A 20,776-nucleotide genomic window follows, 5' to 3' on the forward strand; every position below is an offset into this window, starting at 1 on the left:
TAAAATTTCCGATCTGATTTGCTGAGCAAACTTAATTTATAACATATCTATAATAAGTAAATTCCATCAAAATTCGACTTTTTGTCGAAATTGAAGAGAATAACAGAAATGACTGTTATAACAGCAAATAATCAACCAACTTTAAAGTTTCCCGCACAAACCTCTGTCACACCACAATCAAATTCTACGCGAAGACAAGAAACGAGCAAGGCCTGGCTACATTTTGTGGCCGGAGGGTCAGTACCTCGTCAGTACCTTTCCGTCTAAATGAAATAACCTGGTAATAAACACTAATTTTCTATTTTTAAATTCAGTGTTGGGGGCATGTTTGGAGCAACTCTTACTTCGCCTTTGGACGTTGTTAAAACGCGTTTACAGGTATTTTTTTTTACACATTTTTTTTTGTTTTAAACCATCTAAACATACGCTGTTTTGTAATTAGTCAACATATTATCAATCAAACATGCCATATTCTGGTCGAGCAGCTATCCCAATTATAGGACATTTCGTACAAACTGGCAAAATTTTAAAGTATGAATCTTATTATCAAATTTTTTTCTTATGATTTTTATTAATTATATTGAATTTTTATTCATTTTTAGAGGTGTGCGTCATAAAGAAGGATTTAGAGCATTATTTAAAGGGTTAGGTCCAAATCTGGTTGGAGTTATACCATCTAGGTATTTATCATGAATTTAATGTACTTTGTAAAATACTTATAAATTATTAAATTTTATATATTTTTTATTTTTAGATCAATTAATTTCTTTACGTATGGTAATGGCAAGAGATTTTTAACAGAATTGAACGGAGGGCAAGAAACTTCATGGATTCACTTGTCAGCCGCGCTTATAGCAGGTTTAATTTAATCTTTAAGTTAGTTTATTTCCATCATATTATTTAAGAAAATTCTACAAATAGGAATTACCACATCAACATTAACAAATCCAATATGGCTTGTGAAAACTCGAATGCAACTTCAATCATCATCAAATACTGGATCATCACAAGTTTCTATTAAATACAAAAATTCTTTTGATTGTGTTAAAAAAATAATTCAGGAAGAAGGTGTACGAGCATTATACAAGGGACTTAGTGCATCATATTTAGGTATTAACTATCAGGAAAATATTTAAATGATTCATATTCTCTCATTCCATAACCAATTCTTATGATGAAATAGGTATTACTGAAAGTACTATACAGTGGGTGACGTATGAATATTTTAAATTGTCACTTGCAGAAAAACGAAAAAGTAAACATATTGAATCTGGAAACTTGATGCAATCTAATAGCAAATGGCAGTGGTTTGACAAATTAGCTGCTGCTGCCTTATCAAAACTTATTGCAGCTGCTATTAGTTATCCTCATGAAGTATGTTTTATACGACTTGAAAACCAAAGAAACATTCAATTTATATACTAATTCTTTTAATCAATATTTAAATTCAAAAGGTCATTAGAACTCGTATGCGCCAACTTCCTGAAAATGGTAAAGTTAAGTATAAAGGACTTATCCAATGCACTAAGACAATTTTTCGAGAAGAAGGTATTGCAGCAATGTATGGTGGTATGACTGCTCATTTAATTCGAGTAGTACCAAATGCCATTATCATGTTCTTCTGTTATGAGTCAATTTTACACTATGGCGGAGCTAATAAAATTAAATAACCTAGTTTGTGAAATAAATGAATTAAAAACATCTTGTATTAAACAACTAAAATAGAGAATAATTATTCTGTCTGTTCTATTGTATATATATTGTAATATCACTGATACATATAAAAAAAACTATATAACATGCATCATTCTTCTGAATTAATGGAAATTTAAAACCAAGATTGCAAATATTTATTAATAATAAAAAAATTATTATTGTCGCGAAGTTTTCAATTCTTCCAATATTCTATTTGCTCCTTTTTCTATCAAAATTGCGGCAACCTCTCTACCAAGTTCATTTGCTGCCTCGATTCCATCCTCATCAACGTTTTTTTGGGCTTCAGCTTTAATAACTTCTGATCCATCTAGTTTTGCTACTAATCCTAATAATTTTAATTCTCGTGTTCCATTTTGTGTCTCTATGAATTCCGTATTAACACCAATAGGAACACTGCATCCGCCTTCTAAAGTGCGCAATAGTGAACGTTCTGCTGAACATCTTAATCTCGTGTCTTTATCTTCGAGCACGGACAGTAGTTCAATAATTTGTTTATCATCAACTCGACATTCTACAGCTAACGCACCTTGCCCAACCGCATATAACATAACATTTGATGGAAAAATCTGAGAGATCCGATGTCTCATTTCTAAACGTTCAAGACCTGCTACAGCTAAAACAAGAGCAGAATACGGTCCATTTGGATCATCTAATTTTGCAAGTCTTGTATTTCTAAGAAATTACAATCGTTCTTAAATTTGTATAACTAAAATAACAAATAATAAACAAATTAATTTAAAAATGGTACTTACAAATTCCCTCTCTTCATATTTTTGCATTCAAAAAGATTATAATATTAATAATTATTAAACAAATTAAAACATTTTTATTAAAAATAGAAATAAATTCATACAACGTCCTGAAATACTAAATCCGGGAAAGCAGCTTTCAATTGGGCTATTCTTCTGGTACTGCCAGTACCAATTACACTACCTTTTGGCAGTTCATCCACTGACTTGTATAACAAACCTTCTTTAATGACGAGAGCATCTCTAGGATTTTCTCGTTTTAAAACAGCTGCAATGGTCATTCCCTCTGGAAGGGTAGTAGGTAAGTCTTTAAGGCTATGAACAACTAAATCTACAACTTTATTTTGTAACGCTATTTCAAGTTCTTTGGTAAATAAGGATTTTTCACCGATACGAAATAAAGGTTTGGAGAGAATTTGGTCACCGATCGTTGTCATGCTTGTGATGGGAAACGAGTGGTCAGGAAATGAAGCTTCCAACAGTTGTTGTACATGTTTAGTTTGAATTAAAGCCAGTTGAGATTTACGACTACCTATTGTAATCTCAGAACTCGAAGCCATTATAAAATCTAAAGTTCGAATCGTGATCTGCGTAATCGGGAATAAAATAGTAATGCAATGCTAATTGCAAATATGGTTAGCAGTCAAATCGAATAAGTGAATTGTCTATCCATTATTTGGAGACGAAAGCCGGAAATCGGAAGTTGACGGCCAGTCATCCATTTCTGGTTACATCTTTGGCTTCTGTACCCTTATAAATTACAACATATCACAATCGCTAAATCGCGGCGTTATAAATGTGATATACGAAAACTTCTCTTTATATGTAGATCATGTCAAAATCATCCCATAGTTACTAATAAATCCTGAATCCCATTGGTTTAATGCAATTATACAACAGGAAATCACAATTTTATTTTTTTCTTTTATTCTTTTTTTTTGCACAACAAACAACTAATCAGGAACTCATTAAGTCCTTACAGTTGATAACCAGACGTTGACTGCTTCAACAAAAAGTTCTTACTCTTGTAACTTTTCTTTAGCGGAAAATACGTCTTCCTATTAACTTTTTTTAGACATTGGTCTTTCGTTCCTATTTCGAGAGTCTATACCTTAATTAAACCAATTGGTCCGTCTTCGAGGCCAACGAGAATGTCTTGATCATAAAAAGAATTGGTTGGTGTCCACGACTTCCTTGCCGTGTTTGCGTCAATCCCTTTTTCTGATCTGGCGTATGGTGACAACGAATGCACAAGCACTTTCTTCTTTCAACTTTTCTTATATTTTTAAATACCATATATAATATTATTTATCAATATTGTTTTATAATCCTTATAATTTCTATTTCTATAAAAAAATTAACTAACCTGTGTAATATAGACTCTAAATATTTTATAACTTTTTACATCTATCTAGTACCTCTAGTACTCGGTTTTTTTTATTTCTATATATTTTTTTTTTATCAAAATTTCCGACAATCTCACTAGAAAGTGTCTGTGCAGAAAACTTTTGCGCTAGACAAAGAATGTCAAAGAGCTTGTCCCAAAATATGGTAAGAATTTATTCTCTTCTTACAAACATGGTGACTTACCTTGAAAGTCGACTTTTTTTTATTACAATTTCTAATTAAATATTGTTTATAAATATAAAGCCTTCTTTTGTCAAGTCCGTTTCTGAAAACTCATCTCCTATCAATAATGTTATCGTCGATGATTCTTCAACAAATACAACTTCGACAACCGAGGTCAAGAAGATTGTATTGTTGAAACGAAATCCAAACAATAACAATGTGACCAATAATAATAATAGTCCTACGAATAATACTGTAGGATCTAGTAATGTTGTTCAATCGTATGAATTATTACCAACTCCCAATAGGTCTGGTACATCATCACCAAGCCTTGAAAGTGAATTAACTCCAGAACAAGCCGCACATCTTGGTGAAATCGATTTTAATACAGGTCTTGATGGGTTCTTGTTGGCTGCTCTAAAGAACCAAAAAGACAGACTATTTCTCTTAAAATTAGATCAAGAAATGGAACGGTTTATAAAAGAAAAAAAGTATGTAATTCTTATTTGATGCATGTATTGTATATTATTTAATTTTTTTTATTTATTTAATTACAAACTGTTTAAATCTAATAGTCGAACACGATTAGAATTTCCGCCCATGAATTCCTATCAAAGACTTATCGTTCATCGTGTTGCACAATATTTCAAATTATCGCATGTCGTTGATACTAGTGGAAAGGCTGTTGTCTTATATAAGTCTGCAGAAACTCAAATGTAAGTGTTTTTAAGAAATAAATAATGCACGCTATAATTATTATTTTTTTTTTAACATTATATTTTATTCGTCATTAGACCTATTCTTAGATTTTCTGATCTTCTTGAACAAGAGGAGGAGAAACCTGAAAAATCCGTGAAAATCATGAGACGACAGCAGACGCACCCTCAAGGTCAACTGAGATCTACCGGAGATTCAGATAGTAACTCTGAAGGTGAACGCAAAATTTTAACAATTGAGGAACGAGAAGCTGCATATCAAAAGGCTAGAGCAAGGATATTTAAAGATTTAGAACAAAAAAATGGGGAGAATGAGCAAGAAGACACAGAAGGATCTATTAATTCAAGTCCTAGTGTAAAAAATTCCAATATTACAACTACCAATGATGCCCAGAATAGTGATTCATCACCTTCCAATAAACCCAAAGGGAATCAACAACAAAACAACAAAAATGGGAACAATAATAAAAATGGTAAACAGTCACAGCAAGGTAATAGGACCGTCGGAAATAACAAAACCTCTAATAATAAAAATAATGGAAATAGCGCAAAGAATCGGCAGCAACAGCCAGCAAGAGTACAGCCTTTTCCGTATAATCCTCCAATGTTTATGAAGCAAGGACGTCCAATCCCGAATTTTCCTGGACCACCACAAATGATGCATTCCGGACACTTTTCTCCATTTTTTGGTACGCCCATGAATATGTATGACGTTAATATGTTGCATATGCAACCAATTTTGCCACCCGATATGCAGCCGCACATGTCGAATCATTATATGCCTGATTGGAATGCACTTGGCCCACCTTATGGACGCCCAGGTGTTAGAAATGTATGGGGGTCTGAATCGTTTAATGGTCCCCCTCAAGAAATAAATGGAGGTTCATCTTTGTTCAATCATCAACAAAATAATCCAAATTCATTTTTACCTCCCCGACCAGCAGCATCGCAAAATGATACAAATTTTGTTCAAAATCAGGCTCAAAATAACTTAAAACACATGTATCCACAGAATCCTTACGCACAACCCGTTAGTGAAGCCAATCATATAGTGGCTTCTTCCGTGTCATCAGGTGACGGTAATTCAAATAAGTCTTCATCGACCCGCGAAGGTACTACTTCTCTTATTTCTCCTCATTCTGGGTTTGATGGTGATAATTCTATTTGGACTAATAAACTTCATCGGGGAATTATGCCAGGAAACGAAGGAATTAATGAAAATAAAATGAATGATCGCCAGTCAGAACAGAAAAGAACAAACAGAACTTCGTTTAATCCTCAATCTCAACAGCGTGACGTTCCGGTATATAATTTATCATAAATGTATTTTTGAAGTTAGGAAGAATAATAAATTATTCTAACAATTTTTACATTGCCATCAACATTATATCTAAAATAGTTATTTAATTCTGTCTGGAACAATCCCCCTGATTCCCAAGTTTTTAATCAATCGCAGACATCGAATGAGTTTTCAGTTCAGAATGTGCCAGGAATGCCAATAATACCTCCCCACATGTATCCAGGAATGATACCTTCTCCAATGTCAGGACAGCCATCGGGGCCACGTCGTAACAATAATGGTAATCAAATATTTCCGGGACCGATTCCTCAAGAATACGTGAATATGCAGCGCATGGTGCCACCACCTATTATGGGATTTGCACCTCAACCAACACAACCAAATATGACAACAACAGGTGCAATAAGACCTCCAAAGTCATCGGAGCTATTTGATCCAAACAATCCAAACAATCCAAACAATCTTAACAATCTTCCTACCTCAACTACAGCCCCTTATAATAAAGCTCCCGTTGCATCATTGCCAGCTAACAACGCAATTCAAGTATCACCTGTTCCGCCTACATTTGTATCATCACTACCCCCAAGACCTACTCAGCCAGCTATGTCATCCAAGGTTGTTTCACCATCAGGTAATAATAATTCTTCTTCAATGCCGTGGTCTGGAGGATCAACGACAAGAACAAAGGTAACGACATTGCCACCAAACCATAATAATTCTAATAATCGCCGTAAGAATACGAACGATAACAATAACAATAATGCTAGCAATAATTCTGTTGTGGATGGTACTATGATGCGTTCTCTAAGCCTTTCGTCGAACAGTTCTCAGCAAAGCAGAAATCATCATAACAATCATAACAATCATAACAATCATCACCACCATCACAATCGAGCATCGTCCACATCACCATCGGGTAACAATAATAATAGCAATAAAAAGAATAATAAAGATGGTTCACTTCTATTTGACTATTCTATGCAAGTACCGTATGAAGGTGTTAAACCAAGCGAAGGTAATATAATAATTATATTATTACTAATTTGGTGATATTATATGATGTATTGAAAATAATGCCCTTATTTTTTAGCCAATGAACCACAAAAACCAAATCACATACTTGAACTTTACGATTTTGCTGAATCTGATGATCTTATGGACATTGTATTATTGAATGCGACCATCAAGCGTGTTAGTCCTTCGAATAATTCACCGAACAAAAAGCCAACTATTCTTGCAATTTTCAGGAATGCGCGCGAAGCGAGCAAGGCGGTTCAATCTTTCAGGGGGGTTCGATTTAAAATTAAAACATGGGAACCATTGGTGAAAACAAGCAATGGGAGTCCTCCAACATCAAGTGGACAAGCTCCCGCTTCGACAATAAATTTATCACCAACATCAAATACATCAACAAATAACAAAACGAACATTGAAGGTAACTATGAAAAACATCATCAACAATCGTTGATGAATGTTTCTCACGGAGTTACGTTAAGTGGGAGACAGCAATAATTCATTTTCTACTCATTCAAACCATAAAAAAATAATAATTTTTAAATCATTTCAATCATTTATTCTACGGAAAGAAAACAACTAACTAATTAGGATCCTATTACGGCGTTTTGGGAATGCTATTTTTTCAGTAAATATTCTCTTTATTGTTTTAAAAATTCATTTTTTCAATAGTTGTAAATATTATGTAGTTTTGTATCTAGCAATAAGATTTTTTTAGAGGAAGAATTGAAATGATTTATTTTGTGTTATTATTAAAAAAAATACAGGTATTATCAAAAAATAAATTCATGTACAGAAGGCATATCAGATTATTAGATATGAAGTGACATTCTTCATGATCGATTAATATTGGTTTTACTTGTATTTTTCTTTTTTTTTTCTTTGTACCTCTATACAAAAAATTTGACTAATAGGCATATATTATCATTATCATTAAGTTAATTATTTTATCGTCTATTTGAAAGATAAAGCATAAATAAAAAAAAAATATTTAAAATCAAATTGTTAAATTATGAGTAAAATAATTTTTATTACATAAAGAAATAAATGTGTCAAATTTCCTGATAAAGTTTCCGCAGAGTATTATTTTATTGAATTTAACGGTAAATTCACTACAACCTATACTAAGTTTTTTTTCGAACGATTTAGCTTTACCTTCTTCTTTGAATGATCATCCTCATCATCAAAATTATTAATTAATGAGAATTTTTTTATACCGTTTGTTTCTTTAACATTACTCTTTTTGCTGTTATTATCTTTATGTTTTAAAGAGTCAATAAGTTTATTTCCAAATTTATTTGCTGGTGTAATCAGAGCTGGTAAATCATCAATATTGTTACCAGAAGACTTTGATCGATGGTTACGTAAAATTCTAGATGAACCAGTATTTCTAATGATTAGAGGTATTTTTGATGACGAGCTTGAGTCAAGACGCGTTGAACTTCTAGTCCGTATTTTTTCGGGAGTTTGAATAATTGGACTTTTTGGTGAAAAGGAGGAAGAATTAAAATTTTGTTTGACTTCTGAAGAACATGAAATTGAAACTTCATTCTGAGGTGGATTCGTAATAGGGAGAAGTCTTAAAAAGTCATCAACTTTTTGTATTGAATTTATTTTAGACATATAACTATTTCCTTTTTGTGATATTTGTGTTTTTTGGTAAGGTGTAACGTTTGAATATTTTTGTGAAGTTAATTCGTGTGTTGATTTATCTGATACTGAAGAAATAGAATCTTAAAAATAAACTTGTATTAGTTCTATTTTAAAAATGGAAACCACATGCTTAATAATATTACCATTTGAAGAATCATCAATGAGAGTATAAACAAAATCATTTGAATCGCCGCCTCCGCTAAAAACTCGTAATTTATCTACATATTTTAAATACCTGAAAATTAAAATCACACAGTAATTAAATATCTTAAAAAAGCTATTTATGAAATAGAATTTGAGGGGAGAAGTTTAAAAGTAAAAGCACCTAATTTAGTAAAAAGAAATACCTACAAGTCATCAAACATGCGTTGACAACTTACATCTTTCGCATTTTCATGATACTTTTGGTACCTAAATATTCCAGAATATAAAGAATATAAAAATGACTAATTTCAGAACTGAATTAATTACAGAAATGTTATCAATTCAACTTTAATTCGAGAATTATATACAGGGACTCAAATGATTCACTTTGGGATACCCGCGAATTTTGTTCTTCGGGAATATCGCCGAAAAACTTCACATATCTACATCGCAATTATTGTAATATAACAGCCAAAATTAGAAAAATATCTTACGCGACACAAATAAAATTTTACTTTCTTTTTTTTTTGTCTACGTACAACTCGTCAAATGACACGTGCCCTGTTGGAATACGACGTCTATACAATGAGTCCATAGAAAGAGAAGAAAAAGGTCAATGACTAAAGTTATCCTGTTCGGGTGCATGTACAGAATTCCTTAAGGTTACACAAAATATTCCAATAAAAAGTCGAGAGCAAACTCGACTGATAATCATTACGAAAATGTCCTTTAATATAAAGTTTTTTTTTTTAATATTACCTGTCTTTTGTGTAATAACATTGTTTTATTATGCTTCGATTTTAAATAAAATTATTTATCGAAATTTTTAACATATTATTGCAAAAGTATCAATAGTCTGTTACTAAAAATGGCGGACGTTTATTTTCTACCTTCACGTGACCTTTGGCCAGCATTATGGCATTAAGAAATTAAACGCATGACAAATTAAGGTGACAAATACACGAGTTCCTAGTTGATTTCTGAAATCAACACAATATTGCGGCTTAGTGATCTGCAAATTTGCAAGGCACGATAATGCTACAGTTACAAGGGCACTTTGTACTAAGTAACTGTTTTATCAGACTTATATAATAGTTTATGATATCATAAATAACTTGCAAATAACCCATATTATTTAAAGAGCTAGCTCATGTTTTATTAAAAAAAAAATGGGCATATAATACTACTAACTAAACCAAAAATTTTAAACTCTACACCCATAAAGGATCAATCCAGCCAAACTCTTTTTCAAATTATAATATCTATAAAGCATAAGCTGGAAAAAAAAATGTTAGCAGCTCTTTGGTAACAAAAACTCAAAAGAGAAGTAGATAGATTAAGTAGGCATCACTATAATTATAGTGATGCCTACTTAATCTATCTACTTACACCATAGTGATGCCTACTTATAGATATTGATGCATACTTACTTATTTTTACGTGTCTATGCCCCTTCTGATGCTTTATTGCTATCCATCTGTTTTCACTGGTCTGTGACTGTTTGGTTGCTAAACAGGGCAGAGGTTTGTTTTTCCATTCTGGAGCCTTTTAACAATTGTATAGGAGTAAAGTTGGGTTTTCCACTCTATGACCCTTTTGGTTGCCATATTTGAGGTCGAGGGTGTAGCCCATTTGCTGGCCTTTTAAGTTGCTGAAATGGTGTAAAAAAATCGTCGGGTGGCGCAATTAATTTGCGGATCAGATTTTGGCCGGCACTATTGCATAATTTCTGGCCGATCTTTAGGGCAGAATATCTTGGCTTCCTGTGATTAGCTTCGTGCGGTTTTGTGGTCGTTTGAAAGAGGACGTTGAGAGCTTTCCAATAATGCTAAGATCGCATGAATTGGATGCCTGGATGCCGAGTTATTGCGTCTCAAAGTTTTGGAAAAAAATATGGATTATAGTGCTAAGCAAAATTAAGCGAATCTATACTGCGCCTTACTGTGCCAGTCACGTGATACTATTCTGATGCCGGAACACCCTCACATAGTTGCTTTGCCATTTCTTAATTGCCGGATAAGGCACAAAGTGCCGAATTTGCAATCCATCTATTTGCCGAAGATATTTCACAATTCATTCCCTCACTTTTTGATTGCCAGGGATGAGGTACGAAGTGCCGAATTGGTGACCTAGATGTGCAATCCTGCCTTCCATGCCCTTTTGATTGCCGAGGATGAGGCACGAAGTGCCGAATTTGTACCCATTCTTGCAATCCCGCCCTTTATATGCCCTTTCTGATTGCTGTGTAAGGCTCATGCGAAATGTCGAATTGGTTCAGGCTATATCGCTTTCATATCTTTTTTCGTGTATTCTCCTGAACCTTTCTGCCTTTCCGGTCTCTTTCCTGCCTATCGGTGGTAGGCCACTCAAGTGAAATTTCTCTTTTCTTTCCTATATATAATTCTGCTTGAGTGGGTTACCATAAACTTGCTTGTTTTCGCCTTCTAGCTCTTGTTCCTGTATAGTTTCTACTCTGAAATACTTTGGAGTACTACTACATCGATTACTTTTAGGCATTATTATATTGATTACTTTGGGGTACTACTACTGACCCAGTATTTTGCCCACGCTAGCAAGCATATTCGCTCAAAATTATATAGAATTTTTATTTTGAACTTTGCTAGTTTCTCTGTTATTTTATACTGCTTTCTTGCATATACACCATGCTTCTTGCGCAAAAAAATGCTGGGCCTAGCCCATTTATTTGTTCTGAACTGCTTGAATTAATTTTTAGTAATCTCAAGATTAAGGATATACTATATTCCTGTCTTATTGTGAATCATCAATGGAATTCTGAAGCATTTCGAGTTATTTTAAAGCAAAAAGAAAGGGAATTTCGTGAAGATCTTGATTTTATCAAATATTGGCTAGACTGTAGTGAACAAGAAATAACCCGTATTTATACAGTTCTCTATACTCCGCGTTATGATTGGATTACAGCAGGAGAAGAAATTGCAAATGTTCATGCAGTAATCAAATCTCATATAAATAATCTTACAAGTATTCTTCCCTGTCTTATTAAGTCTTCTGTCTTACGAAACAAATTTCATGTACAATGGCAAAATCTTTATAAACAAACGAAAAAATTGTTAAAAGATATCGATCTACTTGATAATATCAATAATACATAAAAAGAGCGAATATATAGACAAGATTGTTGAGCTGTATTGTCAAGTACTCTTAGCCAAAATTGCTACTTCCTGCTAAGAATATTGGCGATATTTATTTTTTTACTTATGCAATAGTAGTAGCCAAGTTTAATTTTACTTTCGAACTTGCACCTGGATTTGCATATATCCAGATCGATTCTTCTGACCAAACCAGTCCAGAGCTAATGATCACTACCGCAAATTTCTGTACGTGATATTCTATTGTACCTATAAAATGCAAGATGATATTAACACTAAAGCTTTGGCATATGCCCAAAAGCGTGAAGGAAGATGCTTAGCTAAAGTTAGTCCTAATACATATTTATGGGCATGTAAAAAAGGCCATCAATGGGAGGCACCATATAAAAATATGAAACAGAATTATAGATGGTGCAATATTTGTCCTAATATACCAGAAAGAACATGCCGGTATATATTTGAGGATTTATTACATAAAAAATTTCCACCCCGAAAGCCTAAATTCTTGGAGGGATTACATCTAGATGGATACAATGAAGAGTTAGGCTTGGCCTTTGAATATAGTGGCAATCAACATTACCAAATCGTCCCTTTTTTTCACCCACAAGATCAGATGAATCTAGACGCACAAATCTGGCGTGATTGGGAAAAGAGAGCGTTATGTCATCGGGAAGGAGTAATCCTTATTACAATCCCTTACTGTGTAGTAGATTTAGAAACTTTTATAAGGGGCGCCTTGTATGCATTTGGTTATCTCCCAATACCCACCTAGGAGGTAACATGGGCTTTTCCTTAATATGCATCAATTGCTCTCTCACAAAAGGGCGTTGAGGTCCTGATTCATCTAAGTAATATAAAACAGGCATGGAAGGATTCTTTCCAACAACAATTCTCTGGATCTTATGTAGGCTAGGAGACCATATCGGATCTGTTATTCTGCGTCTTTTGAAAGGATCATTTTCCCATTCTCCAGGAGCAAGCAAGAATCGGACAGTAGTACTCTTTAGTAGTTGTGGTTCATCAATACCTATTGGGCGATTATATTTTACAGATGGTTTGGAATATATCCGCTCAAGCTTTGTGGCATCATTAGGACTCATTCCAATTAGCTGGGTTGGAGTATCATTCATATTATCAACAATTCTCCTTGCAAATCGTTCACATTCTCTACAGCGCTTACCAGTAGGCAGGAGAAACTCTATCGAATACTGATTTTTAAAAACTCTTAATTCGAATAATCCAGCATAACGGTCGACCATAGCCAAGTTTGTATGCCTGAAACGTGCTATAATTCTTCGGATCTCAACGCCATGTTCATCCATTAATAAAGTTACGTATCCCATAAACTCAGTGCCCTTATCACATTGCAATTTTTGAGGCCAGTTGAGAGGCTTATCGGGATTATTATATATACTCTTAAATGCTTCCGCAACTTCCTCACTGCTCTTTGATGTTAAAAAAATGAAATCTTTATATCTAGTCGCGCAGTCTATAACCAATAGTACATAGTAATATATTGGACCATCATCTAGTAAATTTGTATCCACATCTTCATCATATGGTATTTCGATTAAATCACATTGGTGCACAGTATTTGGCTTTGTGATTTTAGAGTAACTGGCATAAGGTATATGCTTTGGTGAAGGACGAAAAATTTGATACATTGCTTGGCCCTCAAGCCATTTTTTTATATCAATAAATGGAAAGCTGTAGCCGGCTTTTTTACAAGCATCCCATAATCCCTTAACATTTTGATAAAGACCTTCAGGACGATAATATATTTTTTGCAAAGCAAGATGCCGGTCTAAATCATGAGCTTTTTGAGGATCGATATAAATAACTGGTTCCACCATTCCAATTTTTTATAATTACGAACAAAAGTTAGTATCTATGAAATTAGATTTTACTCATTAGCTGAGACACTCTTTTTCTTGTGCTTCTGCCTAGCCTCTATCTCCTTTTGTAAGTTCAGTGGAGTGTCAAACCTTAGGCGGATTGCAAGAGGATCATCTTCTGGCCTAGTGAGATCAAATACAACAAACTCGCCTTTTCGAAGGTAACTATTAATAACCATAGATGCACCCTTTATATCATCAATATATCGTCCAACAATCTTAGACACGTCTTGGATACTGCTACCAGAGTTAAATAATACTAAATGAGTCGAGTTTTCACGTTTGAATGTATCGACTTTATAATACTTTTGCGCAATATATATACATGAAATATTTCGGTGACGCCCATTCCCAAAAAACTGACCAATACGATTTTGTATATGATCTGGAGCGAAGCACAGATCCTCAAAAATAAATAATTTACTTCTTTCGGGTGAGAATGTTCTTGTACTAGGAATTCTTTCAGGTGGAATATAACTGAAACTAATATTCTCATAGTAAGGTGCTCTTGGGTCTTTCAAAATCATATTATATATGTATCTCACATATGCCCACTTCGGTTCATCAGGATGATACCCACAAACAATTAGATCATCACATTTGATGTAGCGAGACCCACCTTTCTTCCCTCTTTGCACATATTCATCCTTATCACCAAGAACAAGATTCGCAAGTAAATTAGTCTTACCTGAACCACTTCTCCCAGTGACCAACATGCTGAAAGGCCATGTCATTGCTGGATGTCCAATATTTCGGGATGATTCATGTTTAGTGACCTCATCTATATCTAAAAGACGAAGTTTCATAGAAGGCAGTCCTGTCTTTTGGTTCTTCTGTGTATCGGATTGGGAATCTATAACTCTGATTTCTATTTAAGGGTATTTTATAGTTCGAAATATTTTTTTCTTCATTGTAAGATGAATATAGATGAGAGAATACGCACCTTAAGATGTATATGATTAGTAATACTATTATAAAGATGATTGCATGCTGAAAAAATAAGGAATAAGGCGATTCTGAGGTTATTTCGGGGCTAGTGATTTCGTTACCTTTCTCCAGTCCTTTATCACCTCCAATCGCTTCATTTTGCTTAGATTCGCTGGATGTTTTTGAAATATGCTCTAATAAAAGAGAATTAGTTTCTTGAAGAAGAGAATCTTTCTCTATCACTACCTTTTGTGCTGAAAGTAAATCATCTCTCACCCGCATTAATTCATCCTTTTTTTTGGCCAGTGTATCTTTTAACTCCGTATTTGCCAATTCTAAACTAATATTTTCGTCAGATAGTTTTATGTATTCCAGTTCAGATTTACGCTTAAGAAAATCCATCTCTGATAATCTCTTTTGTACCAAAGAAACATCCTGCTCTAATTCCTCTATTCTTGATTAGAGAGCTTGTATCTCTTCTAATTTTGTAGCGATCTCGCTCCTAGTACTTGCAAGAGAAATCTCTTTTTGATTAATCTCATTTTTGAATTCTCTCGCCTCATCTTCAAGCTGGCATACACGCTCTGAAAAACTCTCATTATTTTTTATCAAGAGACTGTTTCTAGTGCCAAGCTGAATACCTGAGCTTAAAGCGATATCTAGATCATGTTTTAAACGTTGGTTCTCAAGCTCAGTTCGGCTAGATGGATAACGATTAAATGGTGAATCTCCAAGTTTATTGCCAGATACCAAGGGTGTCCCATTATTTATTTCATTTAGCGTATATATGTTTGCCATATGAATTTATTTGAAGGCAAAGTTTTTTATGATTTTTTTTTCCTGACGGCCATCAGCGAAATTATCATTCATATGTATATTTTTTCTTCGAATATGGAAAAAAGGAGTTCAGAATCAAACCAATATCAAACTAATAAAAGACCAATAACAAACTAGTTTAAAACAAATATGATATTTGAAGTATATATATTCTAAACCTATTTTTTATTTGAATCATGATTATAGCACGCTACACTGTAAAGAAAGCGAACTACATATATGTAACAAACCAATGCCAGACTAATGCCAGACTAATGCCAGACCAATATCAAATAAATTTTCTACAAGTTTTTTATTAGGCGACATAAAGTTAAAAAATTGGTTCTCATATCCCGGCCGGTTCACCAGAACGGGAATCTTAAATTTTTATTTTTTTTTCGTTAACCAATCAAATTGCGCTAAACTATATCACATGATAAACTAAAATTTGTACGTAACACTATCTGCTATGTAAATGCCTAGCATACAATAAAAAAAAAATTTTTTTTAAAAAAAACCACAATTATGAACTACATTGAAGTCTTTTCTTTCCCTTTCTTTTGTCACCCTGTTTCCATTTTAGACGCTTCTTTGAAGTAACAGTATTACCACTACACTCACTGCAACGTGGATGTTCACCTTTTTCTGCTTTATCAATGTTTGAATTCCCACATTCAATACAAATGTCCGGGTAGATACCAGTTGAAAAGTATGGCTTCTCCACTTGTGATGTACAGGACCACGAGTCATTAACAAAGACTCTTGAAAACAGTTCCTGGATAGGATCTTCTGTATTATCAATTCCACCATCATCAATAATTGTATCATTATCAGCCTCTTCATCAATATCCGAGTCTGTATTTTCATTAGAATCTTCCTCTTGCATATTTTCGATCATCAACTCCATTATCATCCTCTATAACATCATGTATATCTGGTTGTTTTGGTGGTACAGCAATAGATAAATCGCACGTATTATGAAATGACATTCCGCAAGTATAGAAAATCGTATCCAAGAATTCTTGCAATAATATCCTATCCTTTTCAGATAATTTCTTTGCACTGAATAAAAGACGTACATTCAACACAATTTACAACTACACCAACGTTTTTTGCACATGCAGCAGAAGGACAAAATGGCATAGTATGCTTTCCTTTTGTAATTTTTTTTTCACCCTTCGCTTTAGTCTTCACATTTTTAAGTGAGGGCCTGTAATTTTCAGTTGTTTGTTTACCATATAATTCCTCAAATGATTTATAATGTAAATCTTCACCAGGTACTGGATCCGGAAGACAATGAAGTTGCACAAAATCTTCTGGTGGACAACGAGGAGGGCGGCAGATAGTACAATTTGGTTCACCACATTTCTTAATTGAAAAAAAGTAGTGGCGCATTGTACAATAATGGTCTAAAAATTCTTGCAAATGTGGCTTAAAGCAAAAGTATGTTAGACAGTTTTTTTCACAAATAATTTTTATTGTTATTAATATTTTTACTTACTCTTCGTTTTATATGTTCTGTAATACGATCTTCATAAGTAACATTTTCATCAATAAGCCAAATTGCTTCCCAAAATCTCTCCATTTCTGTTTCTGTTGCCGCATCAAACGTTTTAAAAGGCTCATCTTTGAGAGATTGCCGGTTGAATACATCACGAACTAAATTAATTGGTGTTTGAAGGCTTGCAATAACATCTTCTTTTAAGGTAGGATTTTCTTCAGCAATTTTGCGGATATCATTCATTGTACCAACTTTACTCATTAATTCCTCAGATTGACCACTCATTTTAGCTCGCATTAATCCAACACTTTGCAATCCTAAGTTTAACATTGACATAATACGTTCAACAGGATTTTTTCATGAATGTTGTGGTGGAGTTCGAACAGCAACAAAATAATCAAGGTCTAATGCAATAAAAAGGCAAATATAAGAAAGTTGAACACAAGCATATTAAAATAACGGCGATTGGTCCCTGGCCTTAAGCCATACTGTATAGAGGCATAGCACAGGTTTATCAAAGAGCTTTTCTTTAAGAAATATATGGTAAAGTTCTGTTGCATGTCGGAGAGGTGATGAAGGCTGAAATATTGGATCTTTTAACCCAATATGTACTTTTCCCCTGTAAAAATTACCATTAATAGATTCGGGTATATCACATATCATAGCTTCACTTGGTATGATTCCTGTTTTGGTGAAATCATGATCTGCTACTGCAAATGTAGTATCTTTACCAACAACTACACTTTTCCCTCTTTCTACAGCAGCAACAGGAAAGCCTCCCGGTTCACCAACTTTGCAACGATGTTTATCATCTAAAAAAATAAGATTTGCAATATTGCGAAACTTCACAGCAAATTCTTTTTCATAACGAAAAAGTGCTGATGCATAATGAACATCTGGGTGGTAAGCTCGTAACTGGTGTGTTTGAATCATAAATTTTAAAGGTAAGCGACTAGTAAATTGTAAACTACTTAATCTTGCTGGATTCTTAGGCCAAAACTGCAATCGTAACCATTGAGCGCTAGGAATTAATGTTCCAGGTGGACACTCACGTTCAATTTGAGTTAAAAGGTTATTCACTGAAATTGCAGTTGCAAGATGTACAATAGTATCATGCCTTCACTCATCTGTAGCAGTAACAGCATCCGCTGCTTTTTCCGCAAGAAATTGAGCTGCAACTTCCCAAAAGATATCATATTTAGTAGGTTGTCCATCATTATGTTCTCGTAAATCAATAGCAACTTCTGAATCTCCAAGTTCTAAAGCAAGTTTAACACGCGCATCAACTTTTGCTTCATTTGCAGTCTCAGCTGCAGAAATATCCCCTGTTAGCATTTGATAAATTGTCCGAAGTGCTGATGGTTTGGCTTTTGGCAAGAGCAGGTCACAAGTGCGTAGATAATTCATCCTCATTGTTCGTGTATGATAACGAGGTGCATCAGCTTGTAATTCAGTTATTATTCGTGTATGTTCTTGTAATATTATACTTTCATTAGCATCTTCATCAATTTTCCAAATTGATATCATATTAAAAGTGTTATTTCCTGAGTTAAATCGATATTCTCCAATAGTGAAAGAAAATGCACAAGATAAGCCCTGAATAAAACGCAATCTTTGTCTAAAATATAGTTTTTCATTAGAATTTTTATTATAAACAGGCCCAAATATATTATATTTTTGCATACTTACACAGGATCAATTGGCAAGTATTCTTCTATATCAATATGTTTCCATAGTGACGAATTGACAAGCACTTGTTCAAGATGATAATATTTGGATTTATCAAGAGGTGTAATCCAGGTACAGTCAACTCCCTCTATAGTCACTCCCGTTATAGTCACATTCTACTATATAGTCACACCAGTTGAATGTTCAAAACACTTTATTATTAAAATTTATCCTATATAGTCACAATCTATCTATAGTCACTATCACACCTATCCTCAAAAATCTTATATTAAAAAGAACCGTTTATAATCACAGTTATATAAAGAATATATTAAATAACTTGGCATCTAATAATCGTACAAAGATGTACCATAGCTTGTTAGAATCGTCTCACTGAGACGAATCGAATGGTGGTAGTTTTATCCTTTTACGATCACTGGCTGATGAGTTATTCAACAAAATGTTAAGCATCGGCATTATTATATTCCTTGATTTACGTTTACTGCGCCATTTAACATTTTGCTAAATATCTCGGTACCTAGTGATTGTAAAAAGACAATTAATAGCTCGTTGGAATCGCCTCATCAAGACGAATCGAATGGTGGTAAGCTCATCTCTCTATGATCAATATTGACGGAGTTACTACTTAAAAACTATTTAATATTTTTTAATTTCGGAAATTGATCTAGTGATTGGATTTCGATGTATTTTATACCATTAGAACCGTCGCATCAAGACGAATCGAATGGTAGTAAGATAGTCTCTCTAGGATCAATATTGGCAGAGTTATTACACAAAAACCATTAATATTTTTTTAATTTCGGAAATTAATCTAGTGATTGGATTTCGATGTATTTTATACCATTAGAACCGTCTCATCAAGACGAATCGAATGGCGGTAAGATCATCTCTCTATGATTAATATTGGAGGAGTTACAATACAATAAAGTTTTAAGTATAATTTTGGCTAAAATTATGTTAATTTTTGGCCGGAATTATGATGTACTAATATAAGAAATTTTTTATATAGTCACATCTCTTTATAATCACCAAATATGGACTGTCCCAAATGTGTGACTATAAAGAGAGTTGACTGTATTTCGCTTGTGAATTTTAATTGTTGTAGCTTGATCAATGGATCGTATAGGTGATTCTGATGCATGATTGATAGCAGTAATATTGCGATGCTGTTGTAAATACTTAGTATAACCTGAGATAGCAATGATAAAATCATCAAATGCATCACGGAGCCAATTAAAATTCGTTATTAACATCCATGATGATGTGCTATATAGAGCGAGGGCTTGGCAATGTAAGTTTAATTCATTAGCATCAAAGAGTTTTCGTGATTGCTTATATGATTCTGGATTTGCACGATCAAAAAACTCAAGAAAGAGGTCAGGTATATAATAACTACGCTCTTCAAATTTTTTGTGATTGCGCATATCTATATACCAAATAGTTTCAGTTAAGCTAATAATAAACTCCTTTCTTCGTGTGTCAGCATATGATTGAGTAGACCATCCTCCACCGTGATTTTGAATCCAATTAACAAGATCATTGCGCAGTGTTTGCTTACGATTTATCTTATTTGATTGTGAGAAAATTGGAAAATATAACTGGGATTTTCGTGCATTTTGCATCAATATTGTGAAGCCGTTCAGTGTTCCTATAGTGGAAATTGTTTCATCAGGTTTGAGTCGATAATGCATATGTATCCCCAGTCCCCACACTTTTTGTAAGTTTTACAATATTACAGCTGGGGCTAACTTGGGTTGCAATAGCAGTTGGTGTCTCATTTAACTCAACGCGTTCTATTTCTTCAGAATTTGCTAAAGCTATATTACATTCAGGAAATAGTTCTTTATTAACAAGTTTTATGAAAAAATCTTTTACTGACATTTCATAAGGAATAGGATGGATATACCATCTGTGGAGTGTTTTCTTTCCTTTAGAGATACGAATATTTACAAAAGGCAT

At 33.7% G+C, this 20,776-nt stretch overlaps 11 protein-coding genes across 14 annotated transcripts; 3 read left to right on the forward strand and 8 right to left on the reverse strand.

The window, feature by feature from the left end:
* The first annotated feature begins 68 nt into the window (after nucleotides 1-68).
* Nucleotides 69-1,730, forward strand: OCT59_029668 (uncharacterized protein). The gene is made up of 8 exons (XM_025311058.2): nucleotides 69-236; nucleotides 315-378; nucleotides 443-531; nucleotides 603-680; nucleotides 755-858; nucleotides 922-1,110; nucleotides 1,184-1,374; nucleotides 1,455-1,730. The coding sequence occupies exons 1-8, from the start codon at nucleotides 109-111 to the stop codon at nucleotides 1,668-1,670; spliced, it is 1,059 nt and encodes a 352-aa protein (XP_025175553.1). The 5' UTR covers nucleotides 69-108; the 3' UTR covers nucleotides 1,671-1,730.
* OCT59_029669 (uncharacterized protein) lies at nucleotides 1,674-3,041 on the reverse strand. The gene is made up of 3 exons (XM_025318681.2): nucleotides 2,570-3,041; nucleotides 2,469-2,479; nucleotides 1,674-2,388 (listed from the first exon to the last, which is right to left on the reverse strand). The coding sequence occupies exons 1-3, from the start codon at nucleotides 3,023-3,025 to the stop codon at nucleotides 1,872-1,874; spliced, it is 984 nt and encodes a 327-aa protein (XP_025175552.1). The 5' UTR covers nucleotides 3,026-3,041; the 3' UTR covers nucleotides 1,674-1,871.
* A 948-nt stretch (nucleotides 3,042-3,989) lies between these two features.
* On the forward strand, nucleotides 3,990-8,057 carry OCT59_029670 (uncharacterized protein; the record flags this gene model as incomplete). Of its 2 annotated transcripts, none has more annotated exons than XM_066145479.1 (8): nucleotides 3,990-4,016; nucleotides 4,116-4,525; nucleotides 4,610-4,750; nucleotides 4,829-5,862; nucleotides 5,950-6,053; nucleotides 6,150-6,447; nucleotides 6,541-7,065; nucleotides 7,141-8,057. In XM_066145479.1, the coding sequence occupies 8 exons, from the start codon at nucleotides 3,990-3,992 to the stop codon at nucleotides 7,560-7,562; spliced, it is 2,961 nt and encodes a 986-aa protein (XP_065994808.1). In that variant the 3' UTR covers nucleotides 7,563-8,057. The 2 variants fall into 2 exon arrangements, with proteins under 2 accessions (XP_065994808.1, XP_065994809.1); XM_066145480.1 differs by lacking the exon at nucleotides 4,610-4,750 and having other exon boundaries at nucleotides 4,116-4,391; nucleotides 4,866-5,862; nucleotides 7,141-7,485; nucleotides 7,637-7,911.
* A 6-nt stretch (nucleotides 8,058-8,063) lies between these two features.
* OCT59_029671 (uncharacterized protein) lies at nucleotides 8,064-9,479 on the reverse strand. 3 transcript variants are annotated; one of them, XM_025318679.2, is made up of 5 exons: nucleotides 9,401-9,479; nucleotides 9,230-9,304; nucleotides 9,069-9,128; nucleotides 8,861-8,952; nucleotides 8,064-8,797 (listed from the first exon to the last, which is right to left on the reverse strand). In XM_025318679.2, the coding sequence occupies exons 1-5, from the start codon at nucleotides 9,454-9,456 to the stop codon at nucleotides 8,184-8,186; spliced, it is 897 nt and encodes a 298-aa protein (XP_025175549.1). In that variant the 5' UTR covers nucleotides 9,457-9,479; the 3' UTR covers nucleotides 8,064-8,183. The 3 variants fall into 3 exon arrangements, with proteins under 3 accessions (XP_025175549.1, XP_065994811.1, XP_065994810.1); XM_066145488.1 differs by lacking the exon at nucleotides 9,401-9,479 and having other exon boundaries at nucleotides 9,230-9,340; XM_066145487.1 differs by having other exon boundaries at nucleotides 8,064-9,304; nucleotides 9,401-9,454.
* A 2,045-nt stretch (nucleotides 9,480-11,524) lies between these two features.
* Nucleotides 11,525-11,992, forward strand: OCT59_029672 (uncharacterized protein; the record flags this gene model as incomplete). The annotated part of the gene is made up of 1 exon (XM_066145495.1): nucleotides 11,525-11,992. One exon carries the CDS (start codon nucleotides 11,525-11,527, stop codon nucleotides 11,990-11,992), a length of 468 nt encoding a protein of 155 aa, XP_065994812.1.
* A 719-nt stretch (nucleotides 11,993-12,711) lies between these two features.
* OCT59_029673 (uncharacterized protein) lies at nucleotides 12,712-13,248 on the reverse strand (the record flags this gene model as incomplete). The annotated part of the gene is made up of 1 exon (XM_066145506.1): nucleotides 12,712-13,248. The coding sequence occupies one exon, from the start codon at nucleotides 13,246-13,248 to the stop codon at nucleotides 12,712-12,714; it is 537 nt and encodes a 178-aa protein (XP_065994813.1).
* A 2,022-nt stretch (nucleotides 13,249-15,270) lies between these two features.
* OCT59_029674 (uncharacterized protein) lies at nucleotides 15,271-15,609 on the reverse strand (the record flags this gene model as incomplete). The annotated part of the gene is made up of 1 exon (XM_025326573.2): nucleotides 15,271-15,609. One exon carries the CDS (start codon nucleotides 15,607-15,609, stop codon nucleotides 15,271-15,273), a length of 339 nt encoding a protein of 112 aa, XP_025175547.2.
* Nucleotides 15,610-16,150: 541 nt separating this feature from the next.
* On the reverse strand, nucleotides 16,151-16,540 carry OCT59_029675 (uncharacterized protein; the record flags this gene model as incomplete). Its single annotated transcript, XM_066145523.1, has 1 exon — nucleotides 16,151-16,540. One exon carries the CDS (start codon nucleotides 16,538-16,540, stop codon nucleotides 16,151-16,153), a length of 390 nt encoding a protein of 129 aa, XP_065994814.1.
* A 131-nt stretch (nucleotides 16,541-16,671) lies between these two features.
* On the reverse strand, nucleotides 16,672-17,212 carry OCT59_029676 (uncharacterized protein; the record flags this gene model as incomplete). The annotated part of the gene is made up of 2 exons (XM_066145529.1): nucleotides 16,672-17,058; nucleotides 17,129-17,212. 2 exons carry the CDS (start codon nucleotides 17,210-17,212, stop codon nucleotides 16,672-16,674), a joined length of 471 nt encoding a protein of 156 aa, XP_065994815.1.
* A 1,035-nt stretch (nucleotides 17,213-18,247) lies between these two features.
* On the reverse strand, nucleotides 18,248-18,811 carry OCT59_029677 (uncharacterized protein; the record flags this gene model as incomplete). The annotated part of the gene is made up of 1 exon (XM_066145534.1): nucleotides 18,248-18,811. One exon carries the CDS (start codon nucleotides 18,809-18,811, stop codon nucleotides 18,248-18,250), a length of 564 nt encoding a protein of 187 aa, XP_065994816.1.
* Nucleotides 18,812-19,842: 1,031 nt separating this feature from the next.
* Nucleotides 19,843-20,776, reverse strand: OCT59_029678 (uncharacterized protein; the record flags this gene model as incomplete). The annotated part of the gene is made up of 2 exons (XM_066145541.1): nucleotides 19,843-20,465; nucleotides 20,530-20,776. 2 exons carry the CDS (start codon nucleotides 20,774-20,776, stop codon nucleotides 19,843-19,845), a joined length of 870 nt encoding a protein of 289 aa, XP_065994817.1.

Source organism: Rhizophagus irregularis, chromosome 9, assembly GCF_026210795.1.
Source record: "Rhizophagus irregularis chromosome 9, complete sequence".
NCBI lineage: Eukaryota > Fungi > Glomeromycota > Glomeromycetes > Glomerales > Glomeraceae > Rhizophagus > Rhizophagus irregularis.

Excerpts from the sequence above, each read along its gene's own strand:
- OCT59_029668 (XM_025311058.2), top strand. The coding sequence starts at position 109 with ATGACTGTTATAACAGCAAATAATCAACCAACTTTAAAGTTTCCCGCA. Across the intron at positions 532-602 it reads CAAACTGGCAAAATTTTAAA|AGGTGTGCGTCATAAAGAAG; the intron begins GTATGAATCTTA and ends ATTCATTTTTAG. Across the intron at positions 1,375-1,454 it reads CTATTAGTTATCCTCATGAA|GTCATTAGAACTCGTATGCG; the intron begins GTATGTTTTATA and ends TAAATTCAAAAG.
- OCT59_029671 (XM_025318679.2), bottom strand. The coding sequence starts at position 9,456 with ATGGACTCATTGTATAGACGTCGTATTCCAACAGGGCACGTGTCATTT. Across the intron at positions 9,305-9,400 it reads CACGTGTCATTTGACGAGTT|ATATGTGAAGTTTTTCGGCG; the intron begins GTACGTAGACAA and ends ATTGCGATGTAG. Across the intron at positions 8,953-9,068 it reads CAACGCATGTTTGATGACTT|GTATTTAAAATATGTAGATA; the intron begins GTAGGTATTTCT and ends TTTAATTTTCAG.
- OCT59_029669 (XM_025318681.2), bottom strand. The coding sequence starts at position 3,025 with ATGGCTTCGAGTTCTGAGATTACAATAGGTAGTCGTAAATCTCAACTG.